The 16,107-nt window shown below is 40.6% G+C and overlaps 1 protein-coding gene across 10 annotated transcripts in view; it reads left to right on the plus strand.

Annotated features, from left to right (window-relative positions):
- The first annotated feature begins 445 nt into the window (after positions 1-445).
- The window catches only part of LOC123773907 (actin nucleation-promoting factor WASL), a 36,266-nt gene continuing 20,604 nt past the window's right edge, over positions 446-16,107 (plus strand). For 2 of the 10 annotated variants that reach the window (XM_045767858.2, XM_069318632.1), the window contains exons 1-6: positions 446-571; positions 11,699-11,837; positions 12,630-12,755; positions 13,023-13,124; positions 15,123-15,222; positions 15,747-15,963. In XM_045767858.2, the coding sequence (XP_045623814.2) occupies positions 11,736-11,837; positions 12,630-12,755; positions 13,023-13,124; positions 15,123-15,222; positions 15,747-15,963 (647 nt within the window). In that variant the 5' untranslated portion in view covers positions 446-571; positions 11,699-11,735. Of the gene's footprint in view, positions 572-616; positions 638-9,285; positions 9,378-11,108; positions 11,340-11,698; positions 11,838-12,629; positions 12,756-13,022; positions 13,125-15,122; positions 15,223-15,746; positions 15,964-16,107 lie in introns of those variants that run through there. The other 8 variants (XM_069318631.1, XM_069318630.1, XM_045767861.2 and 5 more) reach the window with 8 other exon arrangements.

The raw sequence follows: 16,107 nt of genomic DNA on the forward strand, positions 1-16,107 counted from the left end.
TTGAGTACCCAAATGAGCCACAGAGACATTAGAAAGAACTTTTTCAGTGTCAGAGTAGTTAGTAAATAGAATGCACTAGGAAGTGATGTGGTGGAGGCTGACTTCATACACTGTTTCAAATGAAGATATGATAGAGGTTGAGAAGCTCTGTACACCAGTAGATTGACGGTTCAGAGGCGGGACCAGAGAGCTAAAGCTCAACCCACGCAATCACAACTAGGTGAGTACTGGATAGAATGGAGTTGGTCTGAGGACGGGGAGTCTTTTAAGCCATATAAACAACTAACGTTGTATTTACACAACCGTAGTTTTTAAATATACAATCTATTAATTATTCAGTTAATGTAGAAGAAATTAAATTAAAATATTTTTCATGTAATTGTGGTTTATAATCAGAGGAGCAAGTGACGGCACACTGTTATATGAAGACTTGTGGGGGACGTTGTGTGTTTCCCTTCTTGTCTACATTCTCCCCGCGCCATCTGTCAGCTGTGAGACCAACTAGTCATGTACACAACTTGAGTCGGCAAGGCTTACGGAGGACAGAATCTCATGCTCCTTAGTGTATAGGGTAGGTTATCGCTGAGACTATTGCTAGTGCTTGCAGGAGGACGGGAGTCTGGTGTGTCTGACGAGAGTGAGTGAGAGAGATATGCTGAGGAGGAAGCCCGTGTCAGGAGACAGGGTGGGGCGGAAGTAGGTCACTATAGGCTGGCGGTGACAATTCACTCCCGGAAACTGTCCAGATGGGCTGGAATTAATCACTCGTTTTTTTTTGACGAGGAGGAGCCGAGGGTGGCAGTATTTCCTTCTGTGTATTCTCCTAAATGCTCTCGCCTAAATTGTGCTTCCATGGGTCGAGCTCCAGCTCCATGGCCTGTGAAACTCAACCTGAACTGATGTATAAGTTTCTGAGCCTGTGGTAGTTTTCTGTGTATGTGTTAAAGAAGTACAGAACTACTTGATGCAGTATATTTTTGGTTGAAACAAAGGTGCTATGGCTGACAATTTGGCCATGTGTTTACTGCATGAAGGTTAAAGGTGGGGGGTTGCCCATGTGCCTGACAGCTGGCGTGGCTGGCATGGGGGATACAAGACACTCCGTACATTGACAACATCGCACACTAATATTTTTACCACTTCGGACACCAGCTTTCGACGTTTCGCATATGTGTACGTGTTCCATATAAAAACGACAATATAATGCTATTAGCAATTAAAATCTTATACTTAACAGGCATATAGTTATTAAATGAAATTTAGTGATGTAATAGACATAATCCGGAGTTGGTAAGGACGCCGCCCGCCAGCGTAAACACAACACACCCGAATGCCCACAAACACGATACAACGCACAAAACACAACACTTCTGTCAGTTTTTGGATAAACTCCTTTTATGTTTATTATGTGAGAGTTATACTTGTATAAAATGATAACTATTATAGGTAAGCGCCTAATATTTAATATTAATAAAAGCGAAGTCAGAAGCCACACGCCTGTCTGTACATGTCTTTTGTGTAAAAGTATTTTGGGCGCTCATGTACTTGTGCGCTAGCTGGCATTCACAACTGTTCTCGCCTACACGCATTAGAATTAAACAAACGAATTTATTTATTCATATATATACAAGAAGAGAAGGCTACCCTTGAGCCTATAATATTCATCTGATCACTGGTCTCCCATTTGGTCCTCATTGCTTTATCTTACTATTATTGAATGTCAATAACCGTATTATGCAATTTCAATTTCTTCTATTTCTTTCTTTATTATGCACCCCATACCCATCCCGTGGGCGGTGGTGTAAAGGATTACAGAGGCACATAATCGGTTCAGGAACTGAACCCTCTAGTTCGTTTAGCTAAGCAAATAACAATGTTTTATTATTATTTATATATTATTATTATTATTATTATTATTATTATTATTATTATTATTATTGTTTGACGCTAGTTACAAAATTATTAATGTTGTATACACATGTACTACACAAGAGGCTCACAACAGTCACTATAAAAGGCACTTTACATCTATAGTGAGTCACACAGTTACTAGTCTTGCTCCTCACCCACCCAACTGGGCGGCAGCTTTACAGTCATGTGCTCCATACCCACCCAACTGGGCGGCAGCTTTACAGTCATGTGCATGCATTACCTACAGTAAGCAAATTTTGGATACTTCGCTAAGATTTCGGGCAGCACATCATTATGAATGAAGTACTTACACATTTCATTATGCAACTTTAATAAAGTTGTCCTTCAGCATTTTGTGGTGTTCAGCTACCCTTATCTTTTGTATGTTCCTCACATTACCAGTATACACAAACATTGACATGTAGGGATATAGACTCTCAGGTAAGTTAGTAATTTAAATGCACAGTAGCAGTCCTAGGCGTTCAATCCCCGACCGCCGTCCAAGTGGTTTGGCACCATTCCTCCCCATCCAATCCCAAATCCTTATCCTGATCCCTTCCCAGTGTTAAATAGTTGTAATGAACAGGCACTATATATTATATATACATTATATATATATATATATATAATGAACAGGCACTATATATTATATATACATTATATATATATATATATATATATATATATATATATATATATATATATATATATATATATATATTTATATATATATATATATATATATATATATATATATATATATATATATATATATATATATATATATACTGTATATATATATATATATATATATATAATTATGCCAGTATAATCTAATAATATATACTGGTCTAATAAAATAATTAGACCAGTTAATACTCTCACTCGTTGTGTTAGCATATGTTAGCTTGATAAAACTAACTGTTCATTGTTGAGAAATGTGTTAACAAACAATATATCTGACTTTATCAAGACTGTAGCTTGCTTAGCAAAAGGAACTTTATTAAATTTGGGTTCAGTTTAATTACCTCTCAATGGATGAGTAATTGGGGCATAATAAAGGAACTAAGCTCATAAAATGAAAGATGGGAAAACAACATTAGAGAGATAAACTCGAGAGACGTTTTCATGTTAACCCGAAAATTATTTGAGGAGCAAGACGGACTGCGGGTCAGGCAATTGGTCTTCATGCTATCGTTATGGGGGATCAGCCATTACACGTGTTAATGACTCTTGTATAGTTGTGTAGTTAAGGACAACAGGGTAAAGGGGTAATGGGCATTGTGGTTGATTGTTCTACCTGGGAATCCTCCACTGTTTTATATCTTATGTATGTATGTATGTATGTACTCACCTAGTTGTGTTTGCAGGGGTTGAGCTCTGGCTCTTTGGTCCCGCCTCTCAACCGTCAATCAACTGATGTACAGATTCCTGAGCCTACTGGGCTCTGTCATATCTACATTTGAAACTGTGTATGGAGTCAGCCTCCACCACATTACTGCCTAATGCATTCCATTTATTAACTACTCTGACACTGAAAAGTTCTTTCTATAATCTCTCTGTGGCTCATTTGGGTACTCAGCTTCCACCTGTGTCCCCTTGTGCGTGTACCACATGTGTTAAATAAATGTATGTATGTATGTAGGTAAGGAGAGAGAGAGAGAGAGAGAGAGAGAGAGAGAGAGAGAGAGAGAGAGAGAGAGAAAGAGATGGAGACCGAGACAGAGAAATAGATATAGACAGAGTCAGGGAGAGAATGTTAGACACAGAGACGGATAGATAAGGATATGCAAAGTCAGTGAGAGAATGACAGAGATAGAGCGAGGAAAGAGACAGAGAGATAGGCTGACACAAAGAATGGCAGAAACGAGGAGAGGCAGAGACAGAGGGGGACAGGGACAGGGACAGGCGGACAGGGACAGGAGCAGAGGGACAGGGACAGACGGACAGGGCCAGAGGAGGGACGGGGGAACAGAGGGGGGGGCAGTGGGACAGGGACAGAGAGGGGGACAGGGACAGAGACAGAGGGACAGAAACACAGAGACAGAGGGACAGGGTCAGAGAGGGGGACCGGGGGACAGAGGGAGGAGAGGGGGGCAGGAGACCAAGAGAGAGGGGACAGAGGAGAGACAGGGGATAGAAAGAGTGGGCAGGGGGGACAGGGACAGACAGAGAAGGACAGGGACAGAGGGACAGGAACAGGGGGGCAGAAAGGGCAGACAGGGGGACAGGGGGCAGAGATAGGGACAGGGGAACAGAGACAGGGACAAGGGGACTGGAGGAAAGGGAGGGGGACAGATGAAGGACAGCGGACAGAAAGAGTGGGCAGGGGGACAGAGAGAAGGACAGGGGGACAGAGATGGACAGGGGGACATAGAGGAACAGGGGGACAGAGTGACAGGGGGGGACAGAGTGACAGGGGGGACAGAGAGAGGAACAGGAGGACAGAGAGGAACAGGGGGACAGAGAGAGACAGGGGGACAGAGAGAGGGACAATGGGATAGAGAGGGACAATGGGATAGAGAAGGACAGGGGGACAGAGAGATGGAAAGGGGGGACAGAGAGGAGGACAGGGGGAAAGGGATCGGGGACAGAGGACAGAAAATGTGGGCAAGGGGACAAAATGAGGGACAGGGGGACAAAGATGGACAGGGGGACAAAGATGGACAGGGCGACAAAGATGGACAGGGGGACAGGAGGAAAGGGGGGAGATGTATGAGGGGGGATTGTTTGCGAGAGATGGAGAAGGGGTATTTAGAACGGTAAGTTAGAGAGGGGGCAACTGAGGCGCATCATTGAAAAGCAAATGAGCATCATTGCAATAGCAGGAGCCACGCACATCTTCAGCCTGCGTTGTTGAGACATTGTCAATTAAGCGGTGTCCAATAACAGTATCTTCGGTATTTAAGCGATACCTTAAAAAATACTGGAAATATTGAAAGCTATTAATCCAGATATTAATCCCCTTGTGCAACGTACACAAGAGGCAACAGCTTCTAGCTCTGCAAGCGGCAATATAAAATAGAGAATAGGCGATTGTTTTCACTCATAGTGTAATAAACCCACGGACCCACCCACCCGCTGAAGCCGTAAATACCAAGACATTACTTCCGTTTAAAATTTAGCCGGAATAATCCTCAGGTATGTGGAGGATGTGGGAGGCCTTTGATCAACCGCCGACTTCCTGCCCCGTCGACGGGGCCATCAGCCCTCAGTCTGCCCTCAGCCAAATTCATGTGAAACATGTATGTGTGTGTATTAAATATTTTAATTTATTATTTCTAAGATTTAGCTGTTAGCTCTTGGACCCCGCCTTTCTAAGCGTCTGTTGTCTAATGTACCGACTCTCGCCCTCTTTTCCTCCATCATATCTAAACAACATATATTTTTATCTAACACACACACACATCCCCAAGATGCAGCCTTTAGCAGCTTCCTGACTTTCAGGTTCCTATTTACTGCAAGGTGAATAGAGGCATTAGTGTGTGTATGTTTGTGTCTGTGTGTGTGTGTGTACGTGTGTGTGTATGTGTGTGTGTGTGTGTATACTCACCTAGTTGTGGTTGCGGGGGTTGAGCTCTGGCTCTTTGATCCCGCCTCTCAACTGGCAATCAACTGATGTACAGATTCCCGAGCCTACTGGGCTCTATCATATCTGCATTTGAAACTGTGTATGGAGTCAGCCTCCACCATATCACCTTACCTTGAGGTGGTTACCTTGAGGTGCTTCCGGGGCTTAGCGTCCCCGCGACCCGGTCGTCGACCAGGCCTCCTGGTTGCCGGACTGATCAACCAGGCTGTTGGACGCGGCTGCTCGCAGCCTGACGTACGATCCTAATGCATTCCGTCTATTAACTACTCTGACACTGAAAAAGTTCTTTCTAACATCCCAGTGGCTCATTTGGGTACTAAGTTTCCACCTGTGTCCCCTTGTTCGCCTACCACCCGTGTTAAACAGTTTATCTTTATGTACCCTATCAATTGCTCTGAGAATTTTGTAGGTAGTGATCATGTCTCCCCTTACTCTTCTGTCTTCCAGTGTCATGAGGTGCATTTCTCGCAGCCTGTCCTCGTAACTCATGCCTCTTAGTCCTGGGACTAGCCTATTGGCATACCACTAAACTTTTTCAAGCTTCGTCTTGTGCTTGACAAGGTGTGTGTGTACGTGTGTAACACACACGTACTTATGTGGTACGTGTGTACTACATAATTGTAAGGCGTTTGCTGAATTAGAAAAGTCGGCTAGCAGTTCACCCTTAACGACACAATTAACTCATTACATAAAAAAATACGTGGCTGTGCAACAGTGTGTGGGAATTGGGGAACTGGTGTGCATTTAGACGACTGGTGAGGACCAACAATGACGTAGAAGGATGGCACCAGCGTCTGAATCAAAGGGCAGTGAGGAACAACTTGGCTTTATATATTTTAATCCCCTTACTGTACCGTGAGGCGTCCCTGGTAACCTTGCAATACCAACTGGTTTCTGATCAAAAGCTAAAGTCTAGTCGCCGCAAGGGCAATAAAGAGAAACATGAACATTTGTGGAAGCTTTGGGACCGTTACGAGGAAAAACAGATAAGCACCTCACAGTTCCTTAAGGAATGTTCGCGTTTTATCCCAGGAAGTGCCTGAACTAGAATTAGAAAACAGCAGTCTGTTTACTGGTTGTTATTTAACTTAAGTTAGTTGTAAATGATAATGTAAAAATAGCCACTGAGAACTGATGAGTTGGCCAAGACTTTTGCTCGTAAAGAGGGAATTGATTACCAACTTGGACTGCCTTTGAGCAGCCTGAGGGCAGCAATATCCCAGGAACATCAACTAAATTTCGGAGACTTGAGGCAAAGTTAAATTCACACCAGTTACTCCATCTATCATCATTCTATTATGCAAAAAGAACCGCACGTCTATAGGTCATCCAATAATGTTAGCAGACTTTTAGATGTTACCACTGCTAGACTTAGGCTCGGCTACAAGTACCTCTGGGAGTTTGTAACATCTGCTGATGTAGATTTGACTAAATGTAAACTCTGTCAGCAGAACTATTCGCATACTTTGCGTCATTATATAATGGAATGTGAAAAAATCGCGGAATTTAGAGATAACACCATCAATAGTGTCCAAGAAATGTGTAAGTACTTCATTCATAATGATGTGCTGCTCGAAATCTTAGCGAAGTATCCAAAATTTGCTTACTGTAGGTAATGCATGCACATGACTGTAAAGCTGCCGCCCAGTTGGGTGGGTGTGGAGCAAGACTAGTAATTGTGTGACTCACCATAGATGTAAAGTGCCTTGTAGAGTGACTGTTGTGAGCCTCTTGTTGATCACTTGTGACACAAAGATTATTGATGTGTGTATTTGTGTAGGTGATTAGATATGTATGTGTATGTATATATGTATACGTATATATATATGTACATGTATGTATGTATGAGAGTGTGTACATGTATATATAATATTAAAAATTTTGTAACTAGCGTCACAAATTGTTATTTGCTTAGCTAAACGAACTAGAGGGTTCAGTTCCTGAACCGATTATGTGCCTCTGTAATCCTTTACACCACCGCCCACGGGATGGGTATGGGGTGCATAATAAAAAAAGAAATTGAATTGAATTTTTTTTATTTTTTTGCAGGGATATTCCTGCGCGGGCCCTAAGCCTCTGGCTGGCCCACTAAGTGTTGCTTGTTTCTGTTTTACATGGGTGGAGTATGAGTATTTATGACTCGTATGATCGCTTCAGTAAGATTTTGCCATATGTGTTTAACAACTTCTTCTGCTCTGTTGAATCTAAGTTGAAATCTTAATGGGTTTGTGACTGTGCACTGTGTTAGATAATGTTCCAGTGGTCTGACGGGCATTTCTCCACAGTGTTGACATTTCCTCTCATCTTCCGGAACCTGTAAGCCTATTTCCCATGCACATGGGTATCCAAGCCTGATGCGATGTAAGTGTACTTCTGTTGTTCTACTGCTCCCTTTCATCAAACTAAGTGGTTCGTAGTTAGTTGAATTCTTGTACCATGAATTGAATTGGTCTGATTAAGACTTTATGACCATGTAATCTATGTTTTGCTCCACTACTTACTGGTTGAGTATGGGGTGCATAACAAATAATAGCCTCCTTCGGGGGCGCCTTGTTTCTAAACGTGTTAGTCTTAAATCCTTTAATCTCAAATCTTGCTACAATGTACCTCTTAATATATGTTATGTACTCTCGCAACCCAATGTACCTTCTTGTATATAAATAAATAGATTTCAACTGTAAGGGGGTATGGTTTGCACCTTGTTATTCTAATAATGGAAGCGCTAATTATATGAACAAGTGCCATGTATTTATTCAGACGAGAACAACAGCGAACACAAACCAGCGCATATACGAACGGAATGGTTTGTATGTACAAACTTCTCAGTGAACGAAGTTGTTTCTAGCCCGGTATCCGAAATTGCAGTATACGACTTGACCAGTCCCCGGCAGGTCTCCCTTGATGGATTGACAAATATTCTGGGGTTATAAATATTTTTATTTTACAGTGGGAAAAGGTGGCAGCCTAGGAACTGATAATTTGTTTAATGGAGTATTAAATGAACACAACTTGTTCTGGTGTTCTGTTCTGTTAGGTCCTTAAATAAACTTAAAATGTATTTGTAAAAATGTTGACACTATTTACAGGAAAGCAGCTTGTCCATTGGTTTTCAGGAACAGTGAATCCACCATTCTGCTGTGATATAATAGGCACCAATAGCCCTGGAAGGATTAATGGGGCTTAATTAATCCACTGAAAAAGCTCCTTGCCAGCAATTTTCACTGGTATTTCTAACCCATACATTTCCAACCACACTTGCCATGACTCCACTTTACCTGCAGTTAATTGCATTTCTGCTTGGTTCTACCATCTGTCAATCCTCAGTCCTTTTACCTCATAGTTTCCACCTCTATATTAATCAGCTAATAGATCAGAGCTCTGCTCTGAGGTACTGTATACCATTCAGTACTAAAGAATGGTAGATTACTTCAATACTGTATACAGTACTTTACCATTCTTTAGTATAGCACTTGTGACCTGCAACCAGTTCTATCACTACACCCATTACAACCAGATCTTCCAATAAACCACAACCTTCATTACTCCTGGTTCAGCCATGATGGCGAGCAGATGTCTGGACACACACTGCCTGGGGACTGCTGGAACATGTGAGGAGATTTTATTTCTTGGGTCTCTCTACTGTACTGCTGTTAGGATTCGCCTTTGACAACCTGGATTGATGTGACACCTACTGCACTTATCGTCTGGGGACAGAGGGAAGTTGTTAGATTTTCCATTTTCCGGTTGGTTTTTCAGATGGGGAGGCAGTGTCTGGCGCCAACTGGGCCAAGAGGTGCCAGAGGATGGAGGGTCTTGGTGGACAACTGGTGTGCCATTAGGGAATGGTGGGTTTCTAGCTTCTACCCTATCAGAGGTAACTGGAAGACGTTTATGCTTATTTGCCCATTTGGGTACGAGTTTAAGAGGGGCCATCACATTTGCCGCTACTTTGTTTGACTACTCGGTGTTTTCTGTGTGGGGTGGGGGTCAGTGCCTGCCTCCCTCAGGGACTCCTGGTGCTCCTCCAAATTCTTGATTACCAGTGTGTGTATCCACCCTAAGGTGTTTTGTTTCTGTCGATGTTGTATATAGATGTTGCTGTTGTATATAGCTGTCTGGCTTTGCTTTTGACTCTAAAGGGGAACTGTTGTCATGGTCCCTAAATCAAACACCACCACTGCAACCTACAATACAATCGCAACTGTCAATAAACTATACCCTTCATTACAACCACGGCTGCCACTTCAACCACAACCTACAATACAACCACAACATACAATACAACCACAACCTACAATACAACCACAACCTATAATACAACCACAACCTACAATACAACCATAACCACAACTGCCACTACAACCATAAGTGCCACTACAACCATAACCTACATTACAACCACAACTGCCACTATAATCACACTCTCCACTAAATTCAATTTGCTCTTCATCAACCTGTGCTTACTACACAAACCACACTCTTTATACTCCTGTATTCATACAGTAACCTGTTAATCATTGCATTCTGTTTTCATCACATCATCCCATATGTATCTGGGGATATGTTGACCAAGTGATATGTTACCCGTCTCAGTCGCCCTTGTGTGATTGAAACGTGTCCTATTGAATAATGAAGGTGAGATAATTTTATTGTGTAAATGTAAGCTCAGAAGTGCAAGAGGGCCTTATTGAACATATTAGGAGTTTCTGTTAGAAATAAAGACAGTCTGCTTTTTTTTGAGTGGCTCTTATCTCTCTCTTGGGCATCCTGTTATTCATTTCCTAAAGTGAGAGGGGAGGGGGGGGGCAGTGGATGTGAGCAAGAGAAAGGTAGTAGAGTGGGAGGGAGAGTAAGTGGAAGATTGGGGAGGGAGAGGAAGCTGGGGAAGGGGAGGGAGAGTGAGAGGAAGCTAGAGGAGGGGAGGGGAAGGAAGAGCGAGAGGAAGCTGGGGGGAGGGAAGGAAGAGCGAGAGGAAGCTGGGGGGAGGGGAGGGAGAGTGAGAGGAAGCTGTGGTAGGGGAGGGAGAGTGAGAGGAAGAGATTTGTTATGGTGGGGAGAAAAGGCAGGAAATTATATCTGGAAATTTGAGGACGCACCTTGTGGTTTTCTTAATTTAAATGAATAAAATCAATTACTGTAAACCTGTATTATATTTATAATGTGTAGTTACTGTAGTTTTTTTTTTAGTTGCAGAGTTATATATTAAACTTGTTAATAAATAAGTTAGAGTAAAGTGAATGAATGTTTTGTGTGAAGCCTAGATATACTGTTTAATCTACTGTGCTTATAACATAGATTTTGTGTGTAAAGTGGAATTCTGGTTTGTGAAATCTTTAATTTGGAGGCATTGTAAAGATTAATGCTACAATGTTTATCTGTGCTAATATTAGCATGTTATGTGCTAGTACTGTACTGTATCAATTAGCTGCAGAAGAAGTGCCATAGTAGAGCTGGGTTACATAGATGTCCTGTGGGTCATTCAAGTAGCAAGTGTAATGTAATACTGTACGGTATATGAAAATTAGGTAAATACCAGATAAAAAGTGTAAAAACAACTGATAAAACAAAAGAAACAGGAAATGTAAATTTTACCACTGCTTCGGAGGAAAGATTAGTGGACAGGAAAGAGAAGGGAGTGCTCATGTGTGGTGCTGTCTCAGTGTGTGGAGAGACTTGGAGCTTATAGTGGATAGTTAGCAAGTGGTACAGTGAGCATCTAATTATTTGTGCAGATTTGTTTTACTGTGTCTTATAATTTTAACTGTATTTTCACCGAGTCTTGCATATGTATGTACGCATATGTACGTACTTACATATGTAAGTACAGTACAGCTTTGTAAGTAGGCTGAACAGTTTTACTACAGTAAATTGAGTTTTTTCCTATTGTCAAGAAAAGAATGTCTGTATATAAGCTTACTGAGGTCCCCCCTAGATCAGCAACTGACATTTGCCCCGATGTCTGTTAACTTTTGGTAAATTTTTATGTTGAATGCAGCACAAGAGAGATTGGATATCATTAAGAGTATGCTGTACTTTATTGAGTTGTCCTTTCTTAGCCTAACAGGTCAATTGCATCACTTTGCTGCCACATAGCATTCACTGAAGTGGAATTTTCTTGGAATAAAAGGATCACGAGTTCCTGTACTGTCTGATACTGTACCTCTACTGAAATTAAACTTGTTAGTTTTATTGCAGACAGATCTGATACAAGTAGTACCTTGCTGGCATAAAGATGAGCTCGAACCGCAAGCAACCACCTCCCAACAAACCTTCTACACTCCTGGGCCGGGATGAAAATGAAACAATTTTCCGGCTCCTTGGCACAAGGTGTCAGGTAAGGAAGTGTTTTGGTCTCGTTTCGTTATGCTCATTGTAAGTTATGATATTCAAGGCTAGTTATGTAAATTGGATATTATATTTGTAAGATGCAGTACTAATTATGTTTGCAATTTTATAAGAACTGCAGGCACTGATGATGCGCATATTAAAGTCAGACTTTAATATGCGAGGAGAGGAGAAGAGAGAGAGCAGAGAGGAGATTAACTCCTCTCTGCCTTGCAAAATTTTTTTTAGTTACTGTGTGTCCCTTCAAAAATATGGCAAAATAATACAAATAATAGCATCATTTGCTTAGTGTAGGAAATAGTGTATGTTCCCGTAAAAACTGTGTAAATAAAAATTATGGGATTTTAAATTTAAAAGTACTACAGTATACTGGTTTCCCATTGTCAGGGACAGGAAGATTGTTAAGCTTACTGAGGTCTCTCTTGGCAATAACTGACCTTTCCCAGGTGGCAGCTCTAAAGTTGAATAATTTCCAGATACAGTGAACAGTTCCATTTAAGGAAATGTGTTCAAACATCTTGCCTTTTCCTGGCATTGAACAGGGAAACAATTGGTTATAAGCCAACTATAATAATATAATATTATTATTATTATTATTTATTAATTATTATTATTCCTGTCCTTATCGCAACCGGAACAAGCAATTTCTTAGGCATCTTAAGGCATGTTTAAATTCTAATTTATTTTTTCACCATGCTTATTGTTAGTGGGTAAATTATATATTTTTTATGTTGCAATATTACAATAACCAAATTCTAAATGTTCTTTTATTTATTTATAGACATTGAGCACTGCAGTTGTCCAGGTGTTTGGCACTGATGGTCCTCATCACAATGTGTGGCGCAAACGCCATTTTGGTGTTGCTACTTTCACCAAGGACAATGTACGAAGATCTTATTATATACAGGTTAGTTCTATTATTGAGGTTAAATATTCTTCAAAATTCTTATTACAGTATTTAGCTTCTATTAGCTTGATGTTCCCATATAAAGGAAAGCTACAGGTATTCATGAAATACCTATTACAAGGCAAAATGTCACTGTCTTTTAGGGACGTAACTCGGCGTGTCCCTAACTCTGACGTAGGTTAAATTCCGTATGTTTAAGTAATTGTTGGTCTTCATTGTAGTTAATATGTGCATTCACTACCATATATTGTATGTCACTTTCCACAGGTGTATGATATTGTGGCAGCCAAACGAGTGTTTGAGCAGGAGCTGTATAATCAGTTTAATTACACAGCCTCAATGCCCTTCTTCCACCAGTTTGAAGCAGAGGTAGGCATTACATGTTTATTTATTAATCATCATGTTTAGCATCCTATAACTAGAATATTATGTGGTGATATTATTATCCATTTAAGGCAAGTTCAGTAGTGGCCCTGATGTAATAACCCTTAACCATTGTAATAACCCTGATTACCATTGTAATCGCTCAGAGCTCTGCAATCATCTCTCTGACCTCTACCCTTCATCCAATACCCCAGCTTAACACTGTTGCAGTCTATTATGACCCCTCACTGGACTGCCACGAATATAAACTGAATATTAAAAGAAGAGGACATAACAAGGATAGGGGTTATTAATTAAACTAATAATAAAAAAAGACACTGATGTCACGTAGCTCCGCCAGATGTCACATAGGGTAGCCAGCACGGGGAGGGGAGAGGAGGGCTGCGCGGACAAGCGGCTTGGCAGTGGAGTGTGACGTTTGCTTGTTTGCTCGTTTTTTGGGGATTGGAGGGAGTTCTGTGTCTCTGTTCAGTTTTTCTTTGTACTTTTTTCTTACCATGTGATTTTTTTGTTATGCCTACCTTTCTGGGTGCCTAACTCTGGTCGATGGCAGATAAGGAAAACTCCTAACCTCAGGGGGAGGTTTCCAGGGCCATTGCTCCCTGCAACCTCTCTAAGGGGGGGCCAGGTTCTGGCTCGTGGTCCACGGTAGGTCGAACTCCATAGAATAATGCCCTGGTCAAATATATCACACATTAGCCCGATAGCTCCAGGGAGCCTATGGGGCTCACCTAGAAAATGGCATTTCATTACATTTAATGCTGGGTTTTTTATGTATATATCATGCTTGTTTGATAGGTAAATGTTGGTATATTATAACAGTAGATCTCCATGATAGCTGGTTTTTAAGCTATAAATATTGTGAATGATCTTGTGTGATGTTCATTACTCAACATTTCATGACTCAGTAATGTTTACATTAGTAATTATGTCAGCTTGTAATTTGAAGTGATAAGGAAACCACAGGCTGATAGTTATCATAACTCAAACATGACTTAATCAAAAAATGCAGTATGCTTGGATATTACTAGTACTGGCTGTATTAGTGGCACTTTTTAGTGGAATGGTCATGAGTTGCTTTATATCAAGCGTTATTCCAAGGAATACTTGTTAATTTTTCAGTACAGTACTAGTACTTGCCTGTAATATACCCAATATTTGTATTTTTTCAAAATTATTACATTACTGAATCATATTTTGTGTACAATGGAGCGGTGCATCAGTCATACTCTACTTCATAAGTCCAAGGATGAAGGCTTTGATGAAATAGATGGTTTAAAAATCTCAGTATATCGTGAGATAACAAGTGACACACTGTGGAAGGCAACTAGAGATATTGAAATAGACTGGGATGGTGATCAACTGGATATTCCTGAGATAGTGCAACTCATTACGCAGAATCTAGTTAGAGTTTCAAGAGCCGGAGCATCTACAGTGTATCGCTCAGTAAGAGAAAGAAGACTCCCTCTTATAGGGCTGCCACAGCTTCAAATAAACATGCGTCTGGGATTAACCCGAGAACGCTCTTTTTCACTGCCAGAGCTACGAAGGGTTAGTAGGAAACACATCAAATAATATATTTCTAATCAAATTATTTCAATCATGCAGACTATGCATTTCTGTTTAAAGGTGCATGAGTTATGTATACTTCAAGGTTCCTTCTCTCACTCTACTTACTTGGGGGAACAAAATACCTTTGCTCAAATATTTTTGTAAGTCACATCAGCCCTTGTGAGTCCTTAATAGCCTACCTGGAACCACAGGCCAAAACCTGGCCTCCTCGAAGACAAGCAGAGAGCAGGGGATTCATCATCACCCTCACTGAAGAATCAAATTCCCAGAAAGTAAAAGAAGCAAAACAGCCAACTGCAAAGTTCATAAAAAGTCAATAAACAATGCAGCAAATGACCTTCCCCCCCCCCCAGTAGTTAGATCATACAGCAACCTTTCTGTTTTAAATTTTTGTTTTAATTTTGATTGCAGGATCAGATGATTGGGTTAAACTTTGCTGATGAGGGAGAAGCTAATGCTTTCAACCAGGCCATTGGTGAACGACTAGCTGCCAAACAGCGAAAGAAAGAAGGTGGGTAACAAATGTCAGAATTTATTGATTATTATTTCAGTGGTCAGTTTTATCTACTTCTCCTCCTTTCACTTTATCCCCCTTTGACCAAAATTTTCCTTATGATGTGTACAGCTTGTGGTGCCATGAAGTTTTCAGAATGTTTTGTTATTAATTTTATTTTATTAAGTTAAGTTGTATAAAGATGAGAGACCAAAGGTCTAGATTGCTTGTTGTGCCTTTGTATGGTTAATGCAAATTTCCATTACTACTTTATCTCGCTTGTCTTCTCATACCTGTTCTTGCAAGATGCAATAATATCTTGGAGTTACATGTGCCTTGAGTACTGTCTTACCTCCTTTTGCACAAATTTTGGCTTAGATTCTACATTTTTCTTATAACATTACTGTGTACTGTACTGTATATGACGCCTACAATTTTTGAAAGCTTCAACTTGATCTTAATTTTGTACTAAGTATAGTACAGTATGATAACACTGACAATTAGAGTAGTTAAGTAACAATGTTTTTATCGTGGAACTCTAGAGAGAAGAAGACAAACTGAGAATCAGCAGAGGCACCTACAGCATCAGCAGCCTAACCATCACCAGCAACAGCAGCAACAGCATCAGCCGCAGCTACAACAAAAGCAGCAGCAGCAGCAGCAGCCTCAGTCACCATATGTGCCTCCATATGTAAGCCCCTATAAGGACATTAAAAAGAAGAACAACAAGAAAGGAAATAAGAATCGGAACAAACTCAGGTACATTGCTGTTTGCAAAAGTCTTTAGAATTTCTAATAATAATTAACAAATATTTTTATCTAGCTATGAAATAATATCTTTACCAAATGTGAGGTTTGGAAGTGGTGTATCTTTTGAAAACTAAAGAAATTATATATATATAT

The sequence above is a fragment of the Procambarus clarkii genome, chromosome 91 (genome assembly GCF_040958095.1).
Source record: "Procambarus clarkii isolate CNS0578487 chromosome 91, FALCON_Pclarkii_2.0, whole genome shotgun sequence".
Lineage (NCBI taxonomy): Eukaryota > Metazoa > Arthropoda > Malacostraca > Decapoda > Cambaridae > Procambarus > Procambarus clarkii.